Raw genomic sequence first — 19,085 nt, 5'->3', positions numbered from 1 at the left:
TGAAAATTTCGTTTACTGATTGGTCGAGGCACATATACCTTCCTTCTATAGGGTGGGAGTGGGACAGGGCAGATGCCTTTCCTTATTTGGGACAGGTCCTGCTGCCCAGGTGGGCGTCACCCAGGTGGGCTCAGGAATTTCGTAACCATCACAACATGGTGGGGAGGGCGAGTAAGAGTCCGGTAGGGGGTGTAACGCTGACACTTTTTCAGGCAGGGTCGTCCTTTTTCCTTGGAGCACCAGAGTAGTAATTCCTTCAGTGGTTTGAATAGGTCCTTTCACTGTGTCCCGGAACCACAGCTATGTATTGGGAATGAGAGATGACAGATAACTTATTTTGTTTATAATCTCCTGGCCTTAGGTTAGGTTGGGAGCGTAAATACTAAGACTGAGATTGAACCAGTGACTAGATGGGGTTTGGGTTGTCATATAAGAGAGAGGCTGAGTGTATTGACTGGGTAGGAGTAGGAAATGGGTTAACAAATTGTTCTTGAAACTGGTTATATTCTCACCAATCCTTTTTTCTCTTTCTGTTCACCAAGCTTCCCTTACATTTAATTTGTACCATGTAAATGAGCTTGGAGTGTCGACTGAAAAAAATGCACCACTTAAAATTGAAGAATTATGTTATATTTGGGGCATTACCGAGGACTATAGCCCGGGAAGGCGGCCTCTCAGAGAGCTCTGAGGAACTGTTCAGAAGAGGTAATGTTGGAGCCAAGATAGAGACAAATTTTTACAGAAAAAAAAAAAAAAAAAAAAATATATATATATATATATATATAGTAGTCAAACATCAAAAGATTACTGCTAATCACAAAAAAAAGACATCTTTTTTTAAAAAAAAAAAATTTATTTATTTCTTTGGCTGCACCAGGCCTTAGTTGCAGCATGCAGGATCTTTTAGAGGCGGCATGTGGGATCTAGTTCTCTGACCAGGGGTGGAACCCGGGCCCCCTGCATTGGGAGCACAGAGCCTTAGCCACTGGACCACCAGTGAAGTCCCCAGACATCTTGAGTTAATGATTTCAGTGTCTTTCTATGCATGGGAAGGTGCAAGTCTGGGCTCACTGAAATTATTCCTTAGCTATGCAGAAACTGTGTGCTAGGCCCTGTTACCTACCTTGAGATATATAGTGTTATTTCTCCCTTTTTTTTTTGCGGTATGCGGGCCTCTCACTGTTGTGGCCTCTCCCGTTGCGGAGCACAGGCTCCGGACGCGCAGGCTCATCGGCCATGACTCACGGACCCAGCCGCTCCGTGGCATGTGGGATCTTCCCGGACCGGGGCACGAACCCGTGTCCCCTGAATCGGCAGGCGGACTCTCAACCACTGCGCCACCAGGGAAGCCCTTATGTCCCCCATTTTATTTACTGAATGTTAATGAGAGTCCCTTTTCCTTAAACTGGAATCCCCCGGAAGGCTTGTTGACACACAGAAGGCTGGGTCCCACCCCCAGGATGATTTCTAAGTGTCTAGGTTTAGGCTATTGCCTGAGAACTTGCATTTTAAACAAATTCCCAGGTGATGCTGACGTTACGGGTTTGAGATGCACTGAATTAGAGCAACATTTAATGTTAGTACACAAAGAACCCGTAAACTAGATATTAGCTTCATTTTTCCATGTGAATTAGGGTCCTCGGGAGCCTGAGAGGTAAAGGGGCCAGCTACGCCCACACAGGTACCAGGGGGTCTCATATTACAGACCTCTGAGGGAGGGCGGGACTTGGCCCCAGAGGCCTGGGGACAGCCCCTTAAGGAGGTGCAGCTCGCGGTGCAGCTCGGCCAATGTCAACCAGCAAGGTCCGCTCTCCTGCCCCGCCTGCCTCCCTCCCGCCTCTCCCCCGCCGCCCCCGACCAGCCTGGCCGGATGCAGGACAGAAAACACGGTCTATTAGGCTGTGCCGGTGCGTCACCGGCTGGCGCTGGGCCAATGACAGCCCCGGGGAGTGTCGTTTCTTAGGGCCGAGGAGGTGGGGGCCGGAACTTCCTGCGTTTCAGCGCAGCAAGTCATTTCCCCGGGCCGGTGCGCCCCGAGCCGTGGGCCCGGGGCTGGGCCAGTACCGCTCTTCCCAGCTGGTTTTCCGAAGCGGGCGGGGAAGGACAGGGAGGCCAGGACCCTCCTCCGCGCCTTTGAACTAGTCGTGAGCCCCTGGGACGCGGTGTCCGCCAGGGTCCCGCCGGGTCTCCGCGGCCCCAGCGGTGGCATCGGGCTCTGGGTGCCCTTGACCCCGGGGAGACTGAAGTGCCACCTCGCCCCGGGCAAGGCGAGGCGGTGCTAGGCTGAGCCCGCGATACCCGTCTCGGTCGCCCGCCTCTTAGGGCCCCTGCGTCCACGGGCTGCGATGGCGGCGGCGGCGCTGATGGACCCGGCGAAGGTGAGTGGATGGGCTTCAGGCCCTCAGCCGCTCAGCCCCCCACCCTCACGTGCCCGGCGCCGGGGTATCAAAGATGGGCGATGCCCTACGACTTCACTTCTTTTTCATATTTCTGCTTTTGAGTCCCGGGTCTCCGAGGGTTTGAGAGGGCGAGCAGTCCCTCCCAGCCTAGGGTCCTGAATCCAGGCCACGGATTACAGAGAGCAGTTCCCATTTCTAAACTCTAGTGGGATGAGGTGGGAAAGGGTTTCCTAGGCACGGGAACCAGCACTTGCAAATGCCTGATTGACCTGGGAGTGTTCAGAGAGCAGGTGGGCTGAGGTCAGCCCTGGAATGGCGGGGTGGGGAGCTGGGGCTCTCTACTGAGAGTGTTGGGAGCCACAGAAGGTTCAGAGCAGAGGAGGAAGATGATCTGACTTCGGTCTTAGCAGGGCCCTATGGATGCTGAGTGGAAAATTGACTGCGGGCTGAGGGTGAAGGCGGGGAGAGCAAGGAGTAGGCTGTTGCGGTACTGCAGCCCACGTGACTAGGGCAGGTGGCTGGAGGCCGAAGGAGCGACTGGATTCTAGGTGTGTCTTTTAAGCTAGTCTGACCAGATTTTCTGATGTGGAGGCTGACAAAGAAAATAGGTGACGTGATGGTTTTGGGTTTTAGCAGCTGGAAGGATGGATGAACCGTCAACTGAGAAGGGGAAGTTGGCTGTAGGAGGAATTTTCAGTGGAAACAGAAGAAGTTAGGTTTTGGCCACGTTGAACTCTGATGTTCCAGGGACCCCTGCGTGAAGTTGAAGGTTGAGGAGCCAGACACACAGTTATGGTGTTCTGGGGAGACTTAGTTTAGGTTATGAGACACCAAATATGCAAAGGGACAATTGAAAGACTATATATAAAATAGAACTCTGACCCACAACCTGCAGCAATCTGTCCAGGCAACCAACCCTCTTATCTACAATAAACAAGCCAGGAAGCCATCCTGCTGAAAGTTAGCCTCGCAGGAAGCCAGATTGCCATCTCTAGTGACAATCCAGAAAGTTAAACAGTAACTTCTGTAACAATTGGCCCCCAAAGACCAGGGCTTAATAGCTGACAACTCCTCTAGTTTTTGTTCCTACTTCCAACAGAGGACCAACCAGGGAAAGCCAAATATGCACCCCTAACCAACCACATAGGATGCCCTGCGCCTAGTTAGCCTGCCCACAGCTTCCCCATGCCAACAGGGCGTACCTGAAGCCTTCCCTTTTTTTCCACTTCTAAAGCTTTCCCGCTCCTCTGCCTGCCTCTGAGTCTGTGCCAGCGCATAAGCGGTTGACTCTCTTTCTATAGCAAACTCAGAGTAATTAGCCTTTGCTGTTCTCATTTGGTTGGTCTTTATTTTCACAGTTAGAAACATCAAAGGACTTCCCTGGAAGTCCAGTAGTTAAGACGCCACGCTTCCACTGCAGGGGGGTGGGGCGGGTTTGATCCCTGGTCGGGGAACTAAGATCCCACAAGCCGTGCGGCGTGGCCAGAAAAAAAAAAGAAAGAAAACAAAAAAAGAAACAACCAAGATGTGGCATCTGGTGTGTGGGCAAGGGTGTGTCGGATTTAGGAGGGTGAAACTTCGGGTCATGGTGGCAGTGATGTTAGGGGGAAGGGGGAGGGTGGGGCCTGAGAACTGAGAACGGGGTATCTTGCTGGCTTGTTTGGCATCATAAAGACAGATGAGGGAGAGTTAGTGTTCATGGTGGTGGTTGGGCAGGGGGCTGTGTGTAGGGAAAGGTGGGTCTGGCAGGTGGCCAAATTTTCCTGGGGGCGTAGGTATGAGAAGGGGGGCTGAGACTTCATAGTACTGGAGGTCATTTTTCAGTGAGGCCTGGGCTGGTGCTCATTCAGCCACCTTCGTTCTCACCAGGGCTTTGTGGACCCTTGAGGGGGCCTGGGGATTTTCAGTCGGGCTGGGGAATCAATTCAGGGGCAAATGGGGCAAGATGAGAGAGCCGTTAGACCCTGGTGGGTGGTGGGTAGGAGGACCGGAGCGGTTGGCTTTTGAATGAGTGACTGATGAAGGGACAGAAGAAAAGGGCCAAGGGCATCTGATGTAGTCCTGGGTGGCTTGGATTGAAGCCAAGAACGGGGCCGAGTGGGGAGGCCTTCACATCAAGGGTGGATGTTGCCCTTGGCAGTGGGGGCCACAGAAGGTCTGGGGGCAGGATGGGATCATGGCTGTATTTGCCAAGAATTCTCCGGACTGCCAGGGAGGGGGCAGCTTCCTCCTCTACCCTTCCTTTGAGTTCTTGTGGCTGGACTAATAATAAAAGTAATATTAACAGGAGAAAAACGAATTTTAATGCACATGAAGGTCTCACAGAAATGGGACCTAAAAAGTGGCCACAGCAGGCAGCTTTTATACTTATTAGACAAGGAAACAATACATTTGTGCGGAACTGACTGGACAAAGAAACTTAGGTTTTGGGTGCCCAATTAATGAAGAAGCTAAGCAAAGTTCGGGTTTCAGGTAGTAAATTAAAGAAGTAACAGGTTTTATTTACGTAGGTTTCTTGGCCCAAATTCCCTATCTTTGGCAATAAGGGTGTTCTTTTTTTTTTTTTTAATGTTCATTTATTTATTTATTTGGCTGCGCCGGGTCTTAGTTGCTGCATGCGGGCTCTTAGTTGCTGCATGCATGCAGGATCTAGTTCCCTGACCAGGGATGGAACCCGGGCCCCCTGCATGGGGAGCGCGGAGTCCTAACCACTGGACCACCAGTGAAGTCCAAATAAGGATGTTTTTTATGTCCAGATGCAAGGAGTGCACTTTTTGCGTGAGAAATTTATTTCCTGTTTTCAGGGAGACAGAAAGGAGGGTCGGAGTGTCCCTTGCGTTGTCTGTTTCTTTGGTAACTTTAATTCAAAACAATCAATATGCCATTGAGAAACATTTAGGGGAGGCCTACCTCGGGTCTGACAGTTCCCTCCTCTGAATCGTCCTCCGTGGAGAGAGAGAATGGGTTAGTGGAGTCCTACAGTTCATTGAACCATTTTCTTAGTTCTGAGAACAGATTAGTTCAGTTCAACAGTTATACCTTATTTTAGGAGGCAGTGATGCAGGGGGAGCTCCCAAAGCTAGGCCTATGGTGCAAGCAGTCAAGTATTTAATAGGAGACATTTCTAAGGAATCAAAAGAAAAACAAAGGTTAATGATCAGAGCAGATTATCAACCAGTTTATAGACCAGGATGCAGTCAGTCAAGAAGATTTCTAGATGTCAGGGTTGAAGCAGCTTTTGCAGTTTGAAATGTCTCTGATGTCACCAGGTGTTCAGGAAAACTTTCTGAGTGGCTCATATAGTAAAAGGCACGAGGATAGTTTAAATGTGAGCCGTGGTGGCAATTTCTCTGAAGTTTATCAAGTCGTTTAGCTTCAATTTGCAGGGCTTCAGGAAAAGGGCAATTTTAGTTCTCAATGATTCCAACTCAATGATTCCACACTCAGTTTTAGTTCTCAGTGATTCCAGCTCAGAAGGGTGAGAAAAAATTGGAAACATTAAAGAGTTGTAGCCAGATATTGGAGGAAACTAGAATAATTCAGGATCCAGACCAGTTTTCAGGTAGATGACAAAGCCTCAATGAAAACTAATAGCACTAGAATCATATATACAAGTGTGCATTATAGTTTCTATTGAAACATAATTTTGTTCTCTAAAATCACTCTCATTTCTACCAAAGGTAGCCAAATTAAGACGAATTTGTTTGCAGAGTAAGTCTAGATTCCATGAACTCGGCCTGATTATTTATACAGGTCCAGCAAGAATAGGGCTTAGCCATATAGGCTCTTCTGAATCTGCTTTGCTGGAACTTTTCATAAGGAATTTCCAGATTGAACTCTTAATAGCCTCTCGAGGCCAGGAAGCCACGTCAGACTTATCATCAGACTTGCCTGTGATACCTGTAGAATTGGGTGAATTCCTCTCTTGAGATCCCCCAAATATCCTGAGGTTCCTGTGCCTGTCAGAAGTGACCGTCCTTACTCACGTGGTAAGGCGCTGGGAACCCTGTTCGCAAGGTACCAGGATGCTTTTCCAAAGGCTTTGATTGGCCCATAAAGTCAATTTTGGGAATTCCCCGGTGGTCCAGTGGTTAGGACTCCTCGCTTTCATTGCCTAGGGCGCGGGTTCAGTCCCTGGTCAGGGAACTATGATCCCGCAAGCCGCACAGCCAAAAAGAAAAAAAAATAATAATGATTTTAAAGTAAAGGCAATCTTAGTTCCTTCAAGCTGTCTGGTCATATCTGAGTCTACATGTGTCTCTCTCAAATATGACTTTCCAGTCAAAGCCGTGGCAAGATAACCAGTGTTTCTAATTGTGTCCTATTATGAAGAGAACAGATTCTTATTGAACTTATGCAAGTAACTGTATTGCTAAGAAAATAATACTCACAGAGAGTTTCTGAATTCTGGAGAGATCAGGTAGGGGGAAAAAGATAAATGTTTCATTTTTGCTTACAAAGGTATAATTTACCAAATTGCTGTAAATCTTTTAAAAAAAAACTTCCTTGTATTTGGAAAACAAAAGGTTAAAAAATCAGTAATATTTTAAACAAAAAGTCACAAAAATTATAATCATATTCATCAGTTCATTCAATCCCATGTAATTAATTCTTGTTCTGCTCTGAGTCCAGTTCTTCCGTTAGTTCTGTCAACTTTGCCTGATGATTGAGGATGAGAGCAACAGTGATACTTCCATGAAGTTTGTGAGGTTTTTTCTTAAGGCTCATGTGATTTGCCCCATAAGGTGGATGCCTTGATCACTGGAGATTGTGGAAGGTATACCCAAATGGAAAACACATTTTTAAAAACCGATTCTTTGCCCTTGTGAGGGCATCAGCTTTGTAGCAAGGGAGGGCTTCAATCCATCCGGAAAACATACATGTAATAATAAAAACATTCTGATAACCCATACGTAGTGGCAGTTGAATGAAGTACAGCTACAGGTGCTCAAAGAGTCCAGAGAGAAAATGTCTGAGGCTGCTGGGGACAAAAATTGTTTTTCCCCAGGGTTATGGACTTGACAGGTCAGACATTGCTGGTAGACCGCTTTTGCAATTTTATAGAAATCTTCCTGCCACTGTCTATTTAAATGCATCTTAAAGACACTATGGTGGGTGAAGGGATGCAAGAAAAAAAAAAAAATGAGGTTTGCCAGGGAGCTGGGAAGAACCAAGTAGCCATCTTGGGTTTCCCATAGCCCTGACTGTTCATTTAATTTACAGCTATTGTTTACCCATTTTAATTTCTCTTATTCAGAAGTAGACTGTTGCCATGGTACAAGGACATCAGAATGGCAAAATCTGGCAATAAGGGGTCAGGTTTTTTGCAGAAGCGGAATGGATTTTATCTTCATGTGCCACAGTCTTTACAGATTCTGTTGCTGCTGCCTTTGCATGACAGTCAGTGCATTTCCCTGATACCTGGGTTCAACCCCTTTAGTATGAGTCTCCATTCTGATGACAGATAACATTTTATGCCAGGACATATATGACTTCAGAAATTTCACATAATTTCTGGAACACTTGGAATACATACCTATACAGACACAATATAAAGGAGACTTAACATGACTTCTTATGTGACAACAGTTTCCATATAATTTAACATATTAAATACACCTAATTAGTTTAATATCTTTTTATAAGGAGAGAGAATAAATCTTTGAGGGTATTTCAGAGGGCCCCTGAAATATCTCACGTCTCAATGTTAGTTCTAAGTCAAAAAGTTTTCATTTAGAATTTGATTTGGGAGAAGTTTGTCAAAAATATCAAAAAATATTTGACTTAAATAGGTCGCTGTGAAGCAATGCTTCGTTATCCACTTAACCAAAGTAATAATTAAAGACTTCTTAGGCAAATATAGAAGGTTATATAGTTCTGAGCAAAATTCAGGTCTTTTAATAGCAATAGGACTGGGTTTACTTACTGAATCAAAGACCTGATAAAGACATAGAACATAAGTAATTACTTTGACAAGACAGAAGATCTTTGTTTTTTTCTAGGCACATTACTTAAAGGTAAAGAAAAACCTTTCATAATCTCTTATTATCAAGAGCAGACCAATAGAAAACAAAAACAAACAACCAAAAAAACTTTGTTCTTTTAACAGAGAGAAAAACAAATTCCAATTTTGTACCAGTTTACTTTGATATTAAAACTTATTTACATAATTAAATTCATTCTAATCTTGTTCCGTCATGACCACACATAAAATTCCTTTCCAAAGAATCCTTTATTCACAAACTTAAAATTGTCCATTTTAGTTTGTCCCTTGTTTTCTTTCCCATTTAGAACTAACCAGCTTTAGGACAAAATCACTTTCTTCTTCCTTAATAAAAATGTCTCCATACCTTTTCTTATCCCTTATTATATCTGCAGCTTTAATTAACATATATTAATTGGAATCCTAGTGAAAACAAAGAAGTAAACAATTGTGAACTTTATTAACATTTTGTGGTGTGACAAACATAAATATGTTTTATAATTTCTAGAAACATGCTATTTCATAGCACAATCTTCCAATAAAGCACAAGATATATTTACTAGAGCCGAACATACTTAGTTTCTCTGTATCAAGAGCCAACAAGTAGGTGTAAACTTAGACTTGTTTAGAAACTAATGTTTCAATACTTTATCGTATTTGGAAATGATTTAGACATCCAGTTAATTCCCATCGTTTAAGTTAACGTAGCAAAACTCTAAGGGTATAAATTACCAAACAGATTTAGGAAACTATTTAAATGGACATATCATAAAACAATTATTGTCTAAAAGTTCACCTAAAAACTCATCACATTTATATCTGTTCAATTTATTTTTAACAATCAGATTACTCATGAAAATTTCATGAGACATTAAAGCAGTTAGTCATTATCTTGTTTGTTTGTTCTCTGACAAACTGCAAAAGAGACAACATTAGCCCGTTTGACTAGTACACCCAGGTAGAACAAAGGTTGTTTATCTACATTACATTTAATGCTAACTCTGAAGATATACCTGTATTAATTTAACCAACAAGTAGCTTTTATTTCCTTAAGATTATCTGAGGATATACCTTCAGGTAACTCTGAAGATATATCTGTATTAATTTAACCAACAAGCAGCTTTTATTTACTAAAGATTATGAGAAACGTTTGGGTTATTTTTTATTACATATTTGAGACTTTTTATATAAAAAAAGTCTTTATTTAAGCCAATTAAATAGAGCTCTTTTACAGATTAATTTTGGCAGTGCCATCCAGAGGTAACATACACATATGGACATAGAGATAAACTCAACCAGTGATCTCATAGTTCTTATTTTAAAACTTTAGTCATGAATCAGGCACAATAGAAAACTCACTAGTTTATCAGTAACAGTTGGAATGAATTAGGTTATTTGCTCAGCTAGCTAGTCTTTTATTATTTGTGTAGAAGACTTTTAAGATCTGTATTTGCCGTTGACAAGCAATTCTAGGGAGCCTGTGACTTAATAGAGATTGAGCAAGAAAGTCCTTTTAACAGTGGGTGTTTGAAAAAGCCTCTCTCTCTTTTTTCTTTTAATTTCAGGTTTTACTGATTGAATTAGTCCAGGCTCAGGGTCAGGCTCTGTGGGCTGTGTTTACATTCAAATACATGACATAACTTGAAGGGACAGAGAAAGAAAATATGTTTTGGAGTATACTTGTCTATTATCATAGGTCTTCGGGTAATTATTAGTAAATGTTTCTCTTAAGTACAGGACAAGTTTGCGCCAATATCCTGATCTACTATAATATCTGCAAGCATTTTGAGAGGACTAGGTGAGACCTTGGGACGAGTAAAGTTCGATGGGCTTTGACTTGTTTCTAGAGTTGTACTTCTGGTTTTGTAGAGCTTCATAAGACAAGCTTTGTAAGACAAAGACAGTTGTTTCTATAAACTCTTAAATATTGGCCTCCAGCCCATTTATTTTCTGATTATTTGTAGGAGAGCCTGGGAAATTGCTGAGAAGATGGGGTGATTTTTAAGAAGGAGAATTTATGTTGGATTTTTAAGTCTAATTTCTGTTTTTTTTTATCTTAATAAGGGATTCTCTAAGACTAGTCATTATACCTTTTTTTTCTTTTTATAGAGAATTTGGTCCTCCCATAAGTACCAGTATGACAGCTGTTTATTATGAGAGCTCTCAATTGTTTTTTTCCTTTTAAATATAGCCAATTTAAAGGATCTATCATCTGGCCATTGACAAGTAGGATCTTATATTTTCACATAGTGACTGAAGCCAATAAGTGTTTTATTATGGCTTAACCAAAGATGCAAGAGGCATCTCACAAGAAGAGTATATAGCCCTCACAAGATCCAAAAAGCCCACTCCCAGAATTAGTCTAAGAAGGTAGAACTCCTTTGTTGCTACAGGTGGTGAGAATGGTGTAGGGAAAATGGTGTCTCCAGTGTTCCACAGAAATCTGGGGCGCCTCCAGCCATAAAACCGATAATTTATGGTATCCGGCAGGCACTACTGGAATGGGACTTTTCCAGCACTAACAACTAATGAAGGTTGTGATGACAGAGGCCCGTTATGGACTGGGACGCCTAATGACAAAGTCCCCTGAGAGCTGGTATGGCCGGACAAAGAGCTTGGCCACCAGATGCACCCCAGTAAATGCACCTTCTGGATGGTAGAGACCAGAGACAGTATTCTCACTGGACACAAAGCCAAGCTCTGAGGACATAAAACAAGATGGAAGGAAAAAACCTCGTCTTTTTTTTTTTTTTTTAATAAAGAGCCCAGAGCAGGACTTCCCTGGTGGCGCAGTGGTTAAGAATCCGCCTACCAATGTAGGGGACAAGGGTTTGATTCCTGGTCCAGGAAGATCCCACATGCCACGGAGCAACTAAGCCCGGTGCACCACAACTACTGAAGCCTGTGCGCCTAGAGCCCATGCCAAGAGAAGCCACCACACACAGCAACAAAGACCCAACGCAGCAAAAAATAAGAACCCAGAGCAAAGTTTGTCTAAACAGATGCCGGTCTGGTGAGAACTGCTAATTCCCCAGTGTGTGAGGCTGGCTTGAACAGCAGGCTCATAGGGCCTATGCCTGTGTTCTGCCCTCTGGTTCTTCCTCGTGACAAACAACACGACAGACAGAGACAGAGAAAAACAGTGACCATCTCTGGGAGGTGAAGGATGAGGATTCCCAAGTCACTAATACAAGGAACTAACCAGCTCCACAAATATTTTCTCCTGCTAATCTAAATTTAGAGACAGAGAAAGGGGAGTCTCACCACTTTCCCTCCCACCAGAACTTGCAGGCAGAGACCCGGGAGGCCGACTGGGTAAGAAATCTTATTACCTTCTGCAGTCTTTGTCCGATGCCCCCGGCTCTACAGCATCCTCAGGGCGGGAAGCAGGCTCCAGCCAGCCACCTGCCTGGCTCACCAACTGTCAGGAAGAGGGAAATTTCCCCCTCTACCCCTCTTTTGAGATTTTGTGGCTGGACTAATAATCAGATTGACACAAGGCAGATTAATAGGTGAAAAGGAAACAAATTTTAATTCCTGCTCATGGAGGTCTCATAGAAATGGGACCTAAGAAGTGGCCAAAGCAGGCAGCTTTTATACTTTTTGGACAAAAAAACAATAAATTTGTGAGGAATTGACTAGACAAAGAAACTTGGGTTTTGGGTACCCAATCAGTGAAAAATCTAAACAGAGTTTGGGCTTCAGGTAGTAAATTAAAGAAGTAACAAAGTTTGTTTATATAGGCTTCTTGTCCCCAAAATCCCTATCTTTGGTGATAAGGGTGTCTTTCTACCTCCAGATTGAGGTAGAAAGACACCCTTTTACATGAGACATTCATTTACTTTTACATGAGAGATTCATTTCTTGCTTTCAGGGAGACAGAAAGGAGTGTCCCCCTTGTGCTGGCCGTTTCTTAAGTAAATTTAATTCAAAATAATCAATATGACATTGAGGCACATTTTGGGGTGGCCTACCCTGAGCCCCAGCAATACCATGTAAAGAGTGACAACGCATGGAGATGGCTATGATGTGGGCTGGGATGGGGAGGGGGTACAGCAACAATGGGGATGAAGTGGTGAGGTCCAGGGTTTGAGGAAATGTACAGTCCAAAGAGTGATATGCATGTGGGGAGGGCATGTGAGCTGTTGCCCCCAGGGCCCTGGTACTGGGGATTATGGGCCCATGTTTGTTTGTATCTGTAAGGCATGACATCGACGACACTAGGGGCCCTGCACTTCAGGCCCAGAGCATTGCTGGCATTGCTGTGGGCTGAAAAAGCAGTCATAGAAGGCATGGAACCAGGGCCTGGGATCTCCTCTGAGTTGGGAAGCTGGGGAGGAGGGTGAACAGGGGATAGACAGGGAGTCCTGAGGAGAGAAGCTGATCATGGAATGAACTGTCCCCATCATGGCAGGACTGTGTGACCTTTGAGGACGTGACCATTTACTTCTCCCAGGAGGAGTGGGGACTCCTTGATGAGGCTCAGAGACTCCTGTACTGCGATGTGATGCTGGAGAACTTTGCACTGATAGCCTCACTGGGTAAGGCTTTCACACCCACCCAGGTGTCCTCAGCTCATCTCTGCCCATCCTCTTTTCCCAAGAAGAGGCTCTTTCCGTCCCACAGCCGGACCGTGGGCACTGCTTCCTTCCCCCCTACCTTTTTTTTAAAAAAAAAATTATTTATTTTATTTATTTATTTTTGGCTGCGTTGGGTCTTCATTGCTGTGTGCGGGCTTTCTCTAGTTGCAGAGAGTGGAGGTTACTCTTCATAGAGGTGTGCAGGCTTCTCCTTGCAGTAGCTTCTCTTGTTGAGGAGCACGGGCTCTAGGCACACAGGCTTCCATAGTTGTGGCACGTGGGCTCAGTCGTTGTGGCTCACAGGCTCTAGAGCGCAGGCTCAGTTGTTGTGGCGCACTGGCTTAGTTGCTCCGTGGCATGTGGGATCTTCCTGGACCAGGGCTCAAACCCATGTCCCCTGCATTGGCAGGCGGATTCTTAACCACTGCACCACCAGGGAAGTCCCCCTTTCCCCCCTTTCTGGTATATGTGCGGTGGGTTCCAGAGCTCAGCTGTGTGCAGGGTCCCACGCTCTCCCCAAGCAGCCCCAATACGTGCTGCCCTGAAGCCTTGTGGGGAAGGGTCCCAGAAGGAAGACCAGTGGATCCCATCTGACTCAGCCACTGCCCGCCTGGGTGATCGTCCAGATCTATGACAGTTCTGTTCTGCTCTTTTCCTTTAAAACTAACATTTCCTAAGGCCTGACTGCCAGGAATTCTAGGTACTGGTGGTTACTATTTGCTATGACCACTGAGATGTTCCTGCTAGACCCCCCTTGTGTGTTCCTTTTGTAATATTTTGTTTTCTTTCCTGTGGTCTGTTGTGGGGTAGTTCACCAGGACAAGTGCTGGCCCCTTACCTGTCCTGTCTTTCCCTTAGGACTTACATCTTTCAGGTCTCATGTAGTTGCCCAGCTGGAGATGGGGGCAGAGCCCTGGGTGCCTGACCGAGTGGACATGACGTCAGCCATGGCAAGAGGGGCATATAGAGGGCCTGGCTCAGGTAAGTGAGAGATGGGGGACCATGTGACATCACTACTGTCTTCAGATCATACCTGCCACTTTTCTCGTGTTCATCGTTGTTTTGGTGCCAAAGCCTTATATCTCTTCTACCTTTCCTTTCCTGTTCTTGACACATTGCCTACTTGTCATTTCTGCTTTGACTTGGGGCCCCTGGCTGTGTCCCTCACTGTTTCCACAGCTCCCTCTGCAGCACTCTCCAATGTGGACCTGCACTTAATATGTCATGCCATGTACACATTTCCTCTTATAGTCCTTGAACACCAGCTAGCCAGTTGCAATCAGATTTTCCCGGGCCTGAACACATCCTTCTGCACAGTCCTCATGGGTTACCAGCAGCCAGGGCTCCCCTGAAAAGCCTTTGTAGAGAAGTGAGGAGGAGACTTGCCTTTCCACCTGATACTGTGCACATCTTTGTGTCCTTGCTTCTGGTAAGGCCTCCCCTATTTCGTGACCTTACCAGGCACAGCACATTAGAGAAGACCATTCCTTATCCTGACCTCAGGCCTTTCATCTTGCCAATAATCCCATGGACTCATTCCTGTATCAGACTTGCATTTGTGATTGGGTTGTCACCAGCATTTTTCTACTTTCAGATTTTTGCCATGGAACAGAGGGTCAGGAGTCACCTGCTGAGCTTAGTGTTTCTGTAGAAGTGTCACAGGACATGAATCCCAAGGTGGTTCCATCCACCCAGAAAGGCTACCCCTGTGACCTGTGTGGCCTACACCTGAAAGACATTGTGCACCCAGCTGAACACCAGGCAACACATCCCTGGCAGAAACCACATGTGTGTGAGGCATACAGGAGAGAGTTCAAGTTCAATGCCAACCTTCACCAACCACAGATGCAGCAGAACGTGGACAAGCCTATCGCAAGGAACGAAAGCAGCGCCTCGCTTGCGAAGAGCTGCAGAGATGACACATCAAAGAAACCTTTCACACTGAGGGAGAGTGGGAAGGCCTTTGTGTCCAGATGTGGTTTTCTCCAGCACCAGGTCACTCCCCGTGTAGTGGAGCCACACCACAGCTCCGAAGGCGTGGTGGATTTTCCCACTATGCAATGCCGTAAGAAGTGCAGTGAATTTCAGAACGCTCTCAGTGACAAATCCTCACTTGTTCAGCAGAGGACCCACACTGGAGAAAGGCCTTATGAGTGCAGCAAATGTGGGATATTCTTCAGCTACGCCGCTGGCCTCTTTCAACACCAGAGAGATCACAATCGAGGAAAGCCTTATGAGTGTGGTGAATGTGGGACATTCTTTAGCCAGCAGTCCAGTCTCATCAAACATCAGAGAGTTCACACTGGTGAAAGCCCTCATGTGTGCAGCGAATGCGGGAAATTCTTTAGCCGAAGCTCCAATCTTATTCAACATAAGAGGGTACACACTGGAGAAAAGCCTTATGAGTGCAGTGAATGTGGGAAATTCTTTAGCCAACGTTCCAATCTCATTCATCATAAGAGGGTTCATACAGGTAAAAGTGCTCATGAGTGCAGCGAGTGTGGGAAATCCTTCAACTGCAACTCCAGCCTTATTAAACATTGGAGAGTTCACACTGGAGAAAAACCTTATAAGTGCAATGAATGTGGGAAATTCTTTAGCCACTTTGATGGACTTGTTCAACATCAGATAGTTCACACTGGTGAACGACCCTATGGGTGCAGCGTTTGTGGGAAAGCCTTCAGCCGAAGCTCCGACCTCATGAAACATCAGCGAGTTCACACTGGTGAACGGCCTTATGAGTGCAGTGAATGTGGGAAACTGTTTAGCCAAAGCTCCAGCCTCAATAGCCATCGGAGACTTCACACTGGTGAACGGCCTTATCAGTGCCCTGAATGCGGGAAATTCTTTAGCCAACGCTCCAGCTTCAATAACCATCGGAGACTTCACACTGGTGAGCGGCCTTATGAGTGCCTTGAATGTGGGAAAACCTTCAGACAAAGTTCTAATCTGAGGCAGCACCAGAAAGTTCACAAACCAGATAAGCCATATAAGTGCAATGAATGTGAAAAGGCTTTCAGCCAAAGGTCTACCCTCATCCGGCATCAGAAAATTCACACCAGAGAAAGGAGTTCAGAGAATGTGCACCCTCCTTCTTCTGCACGACAGCACCCACTAGAGATTAACTCTGAGAGTGGTCTTTATGAGGGAGCTGTCAGCCAGAAGTTGAACCTTGTTCATCCAAATATCTATGCTGGAGAGATTCCCAATGGATGCTAGATATATTGGAAGCTTTCTGGAGCAGGGTTGCATTTTCTGACCACAAACTTTGCCAGAGTTTTTCTCACTGCTAATGTCTGTGGTAGAAGTCGTCTCAGTTCTACCCACTGGCAGGTCTCCAGAGTATGCGTCAGCCACTTTCCTGTGCTCACAAAAGACAGGCCTCTGTTTCCTCTTTCCAGGAGGGAATCATGAGTAGCCTGAGGCCATGGGAAGATGTCATTCCCTCCCCCTGTGACTGGTTTAGCTGTGGACATGACCCATCTTTGGCCATGAAGACCTGAGCTGGGTCCTACTGGCAGCTTGCAGAGGTTTCCCTTTTTCAAGGACATTTGTTTATCTTGTATGATGCTCATGATGGATTCATCCAGCTTCCACCTTACCCATCTTAACAACTATTTACTTTACATTGCTCTGGTTTGGGTGATAAGAGCCTTATTGATAAAGCCACCTTTAATCTTCTGTGTTCTGATAACTGTGGATTGGGTTGAGAACAGAATTAAGGTCTACCAAACCAAAGGGGTCTCCAAATTTATTGCCTCAGGGAAGAGCAGGATGGCAGAGCGCAGTTTTCAGTCCAGATTTGGCCTCGTTTGTGTTGCTACCCAAGGCATCCTAGGGAAGCTTGTAGGGCTTTGTGGGCCTAATGTTGTGGTCTGAATGGCATGAATTTTTGTGAATCAGCGATTACTCTGAGGAAGGGGAGGTTGTGCAACCTCCAGTGCATCTGGAAGCAGCCTGAGTTGGGCCCCTTGTTTACTGGGGATGCCTCCTATTCCTTAGCACTGTTGAGTAGACACTGTTTACCTGGCCCCTGCCAAGGAGTTATATGCCCTTGATGTCTAATGTTCCAGTATATGTCACCTACTGTAAGACTTACTGGGTCCAGTGGGCAAACAAGAGGGAATGTACCTGTTCTAAAAGTGCATCCACAAATGTTCCCTTAAATGTGACTGTGCAGGATTCAGGATTTGCAGAAGTTCTCAGGACCTCCAGACCTCTGTCCTTATGACTAAGGTCACCGGCAGAGCAAATTATCTAAAGGTTTTGTGGAATACTGCAGGCTCTCTGCATTATTCATGTCAAAGCCATTGCTGGGTTGGCAGGAAAATGGGGACTAAGAGAAGGTAGATCCTGTACGCCAGGGATGAGGCATTTGTGACATAGCCAGCCATCTCTGCTGCCAACACATGAGGAGAGAGGTAGTAGAATCAATATGGGGTTGCCAAATCTTCTAGTTTTCCAAAATGAGTAGGAGATCAGATTTTTATGTGCAACAATTTCTTTTAATGCTTTGTTGAGATATAATTTTCATGGAATAATTGGCTGTATGTATTTAATGCGTACACTTTGGTAAGTTTTAAAATATGTATACAATCAGGGAACCAACACCACAATTATGATAATGAACTTATCTATCACCCACAAAGCTACCTCATGCCCCTTTACTATCCCTCCTTGCCTTCCCCAGGGAACCATTACCTACATCCCAAGGAAACCATTGATTTACCTTTTTTTTCCACTATAGATTTGTTTGCCTTTCCTAGAATTTTATACAATTGGAATCATAAAGTATTTGTACTCTATTTTTGGTCTGTTTTCTTTCATATAGCATAATCATCTTGAGAATCATCCATTCTGTGTGTATGAGTAGTTCATTCCTTTTACTGCTGAGTAGTGCTCTGTTGAATGAATACCACAGTTTTTATGCTTTTTTTTTAATTAAAAAATATAAAATACACAAAATTTACTGTCTTAACCATTGTTAGGTGCACGGTTCAGCGGTATTAAGTACAGTCATATTGTGCAACTATCACCATTATTCATCTCCAGAGTTCTTTACATTTTGCAAAACTGAAACTATACCCATTAAACAATAACTCCTTATTTCCCCCTTCCCCAAGCCCCTGAAAACCAATATTCTACTCTCTGTAATGGAATTTGACTACTCTAGTTATCGCATATAAATGGAGCTATATATTGTCTTTTTGTGACTGGCTTATTTCACTTAGCATAATGTCCTTAAGTTTCATCCATGTTATAACATGTTTCAGAATTACATTACTTTTTAAGCTGAATAATATGCCATTGTATGTATATGTCATATTTTGCTTATTCATTCATCCCTCAATGGATACTTGATTTATTTCCACCTTTTGGTTATTGTAACTAATGCTGCTGTGAACTTGGGTGTACGAATCTCTCTTTGAAACCCTGCTTTCTATTCTTTTGGGTATATACCTGAAAGTGGAATTACTGGATCATATAGTAATTATATTTTATTTTTTGAGGAAAAAAAATTGTGTTGTGTTTCCCACAGTGGCTATACCATTTTACATTTTCAGCAAGTGTTCTACTTTTTCCACATCATCACTAACACTTGTTTTTTCTGTTTTTTGTTTGTTTGTTTTGGATAGTATCTATCTTGATGACTATGAAGTGGTATCTTGTTTTGATTTGTATTTCTGTAATGATTCATGATGATAACTATTGTTTCATGTGCTTACTAGTCATTTGTATATCTTCTTTAGGAAAATGTCTATTCAGGTCCTTTCTCCATTTTTGAATTGAATTGTTTGTGTTTTGATGTTGCTGAGTTTTAGAAATTCTATATACTGGATATTAATCTCTTATTAGGTTTGTGATTTGCAGATAATTTCTCCCATTCTGTGGGTTGCCTTTTTACTATGTTGATAGTGTGTCCTTTGATACACAAAAGTTTGAAAAATTCATGAGGTCCAAGTTGTCTTTTTTCTTTTGTTGCCTGTGCCTTTGGTATCATATCCAGAAAATCATTGCCAAATCCAATGTTATGAAATTTTCCAATGTTTTCTTCTAAGAGTTTTATAGTTTTGGGTCTTATATTCAGGTCTTTGATCTATTTTGAGTTAATTTTTGTGAAAG

The 19,085-nt window shown here is 44.3% G+C and overlaps 1 protein-coding gene across 3 annotated transcripts; it reads left to right on the top strand.

Moving 5' to 3' along the window:
- Positions 1 to 2,038: 2,038 nt before the first annotated feature.
- Positions 2,039 to 18,549, top strand: ZNF792 (zinc finger protein 792). 3 transcript variants are annotated; one of them, XM_079908022.1, is made up of 4 exons: positions 2,039 to 2,378; positions 12,797 to 12,923; positions 13,821 to 13,943; positions 14,557 to 18,549. In XM_079908022.1, exons 1-4 carry the CDS (start codon positions 2,346 to 2,348, stop codon positions 16,179 to 16,181), a joined length of 1,908 nt encoding a protein of 635 aa, XP_079764148.1. In that variant the 5' UTR covers positions 2,039 to 2,345; the 3' UTR covers positions 16,182 to 18,549. The 3 variants fall into 3 exon arrangements, with proteins under 3 accessions (XP_079764148.1, XP_079764150.1, XP_079764149.1); XM_079908023.1 differs by lacking the exon at positions 2,039 to 2,378 and adding an exon at positions 9,740 to 11,697; XM_079908024.1 differs by lacking the exon at positions 12,797 to 12,923.
- The last annotated feature ends 536 nt before the right edge of the window (positions 18,550 to 19,085 follow it).

Source organism: Stenella coeruleoalba (assembly GCF_951394435.1).
Source record: "Stenella coeruleoalba genome assembly, chromosome: 20".
NCBI classification, from domain to species: domain Eukaryota; kingdom Metazoa; phylum Chordata; class Mammalia; order Artiodactyla; family Delphinidae; genus Stenella; species Stenella coeruleoalba.
Note: the sequence above shows the minus strand (reverse complement) of the source record. Positions and strands in the feature narration are given on the sequence as shown.

What these genes read in the sequence shown, in the direction of transcription:
- ZNF792 (XM_079908022.1), top strand. Translation starts at nt 2,346, where the DNA reads ATGGCGGCGGCGGCGCTGATGGACCCGGCGAAG. An exon ending in CGCTGATGGACCCGGCGAAG is followed by an intron (nt 2,379 to 12,796) that starts GTGAGTGGATGG and finishes CCATCATGGCAG; the next exon opens with GACTGTGTGACCTTTGAGGA. An exon ending in TGCACTGATAGCCTCACTGG is followed by an intron (nt 12,924 to 13,820) that starts GTAAGGCTTTCA and finishes TCTTTCCCTTAG; the next exon opens with GACTTACATCTTTCAGGTCT.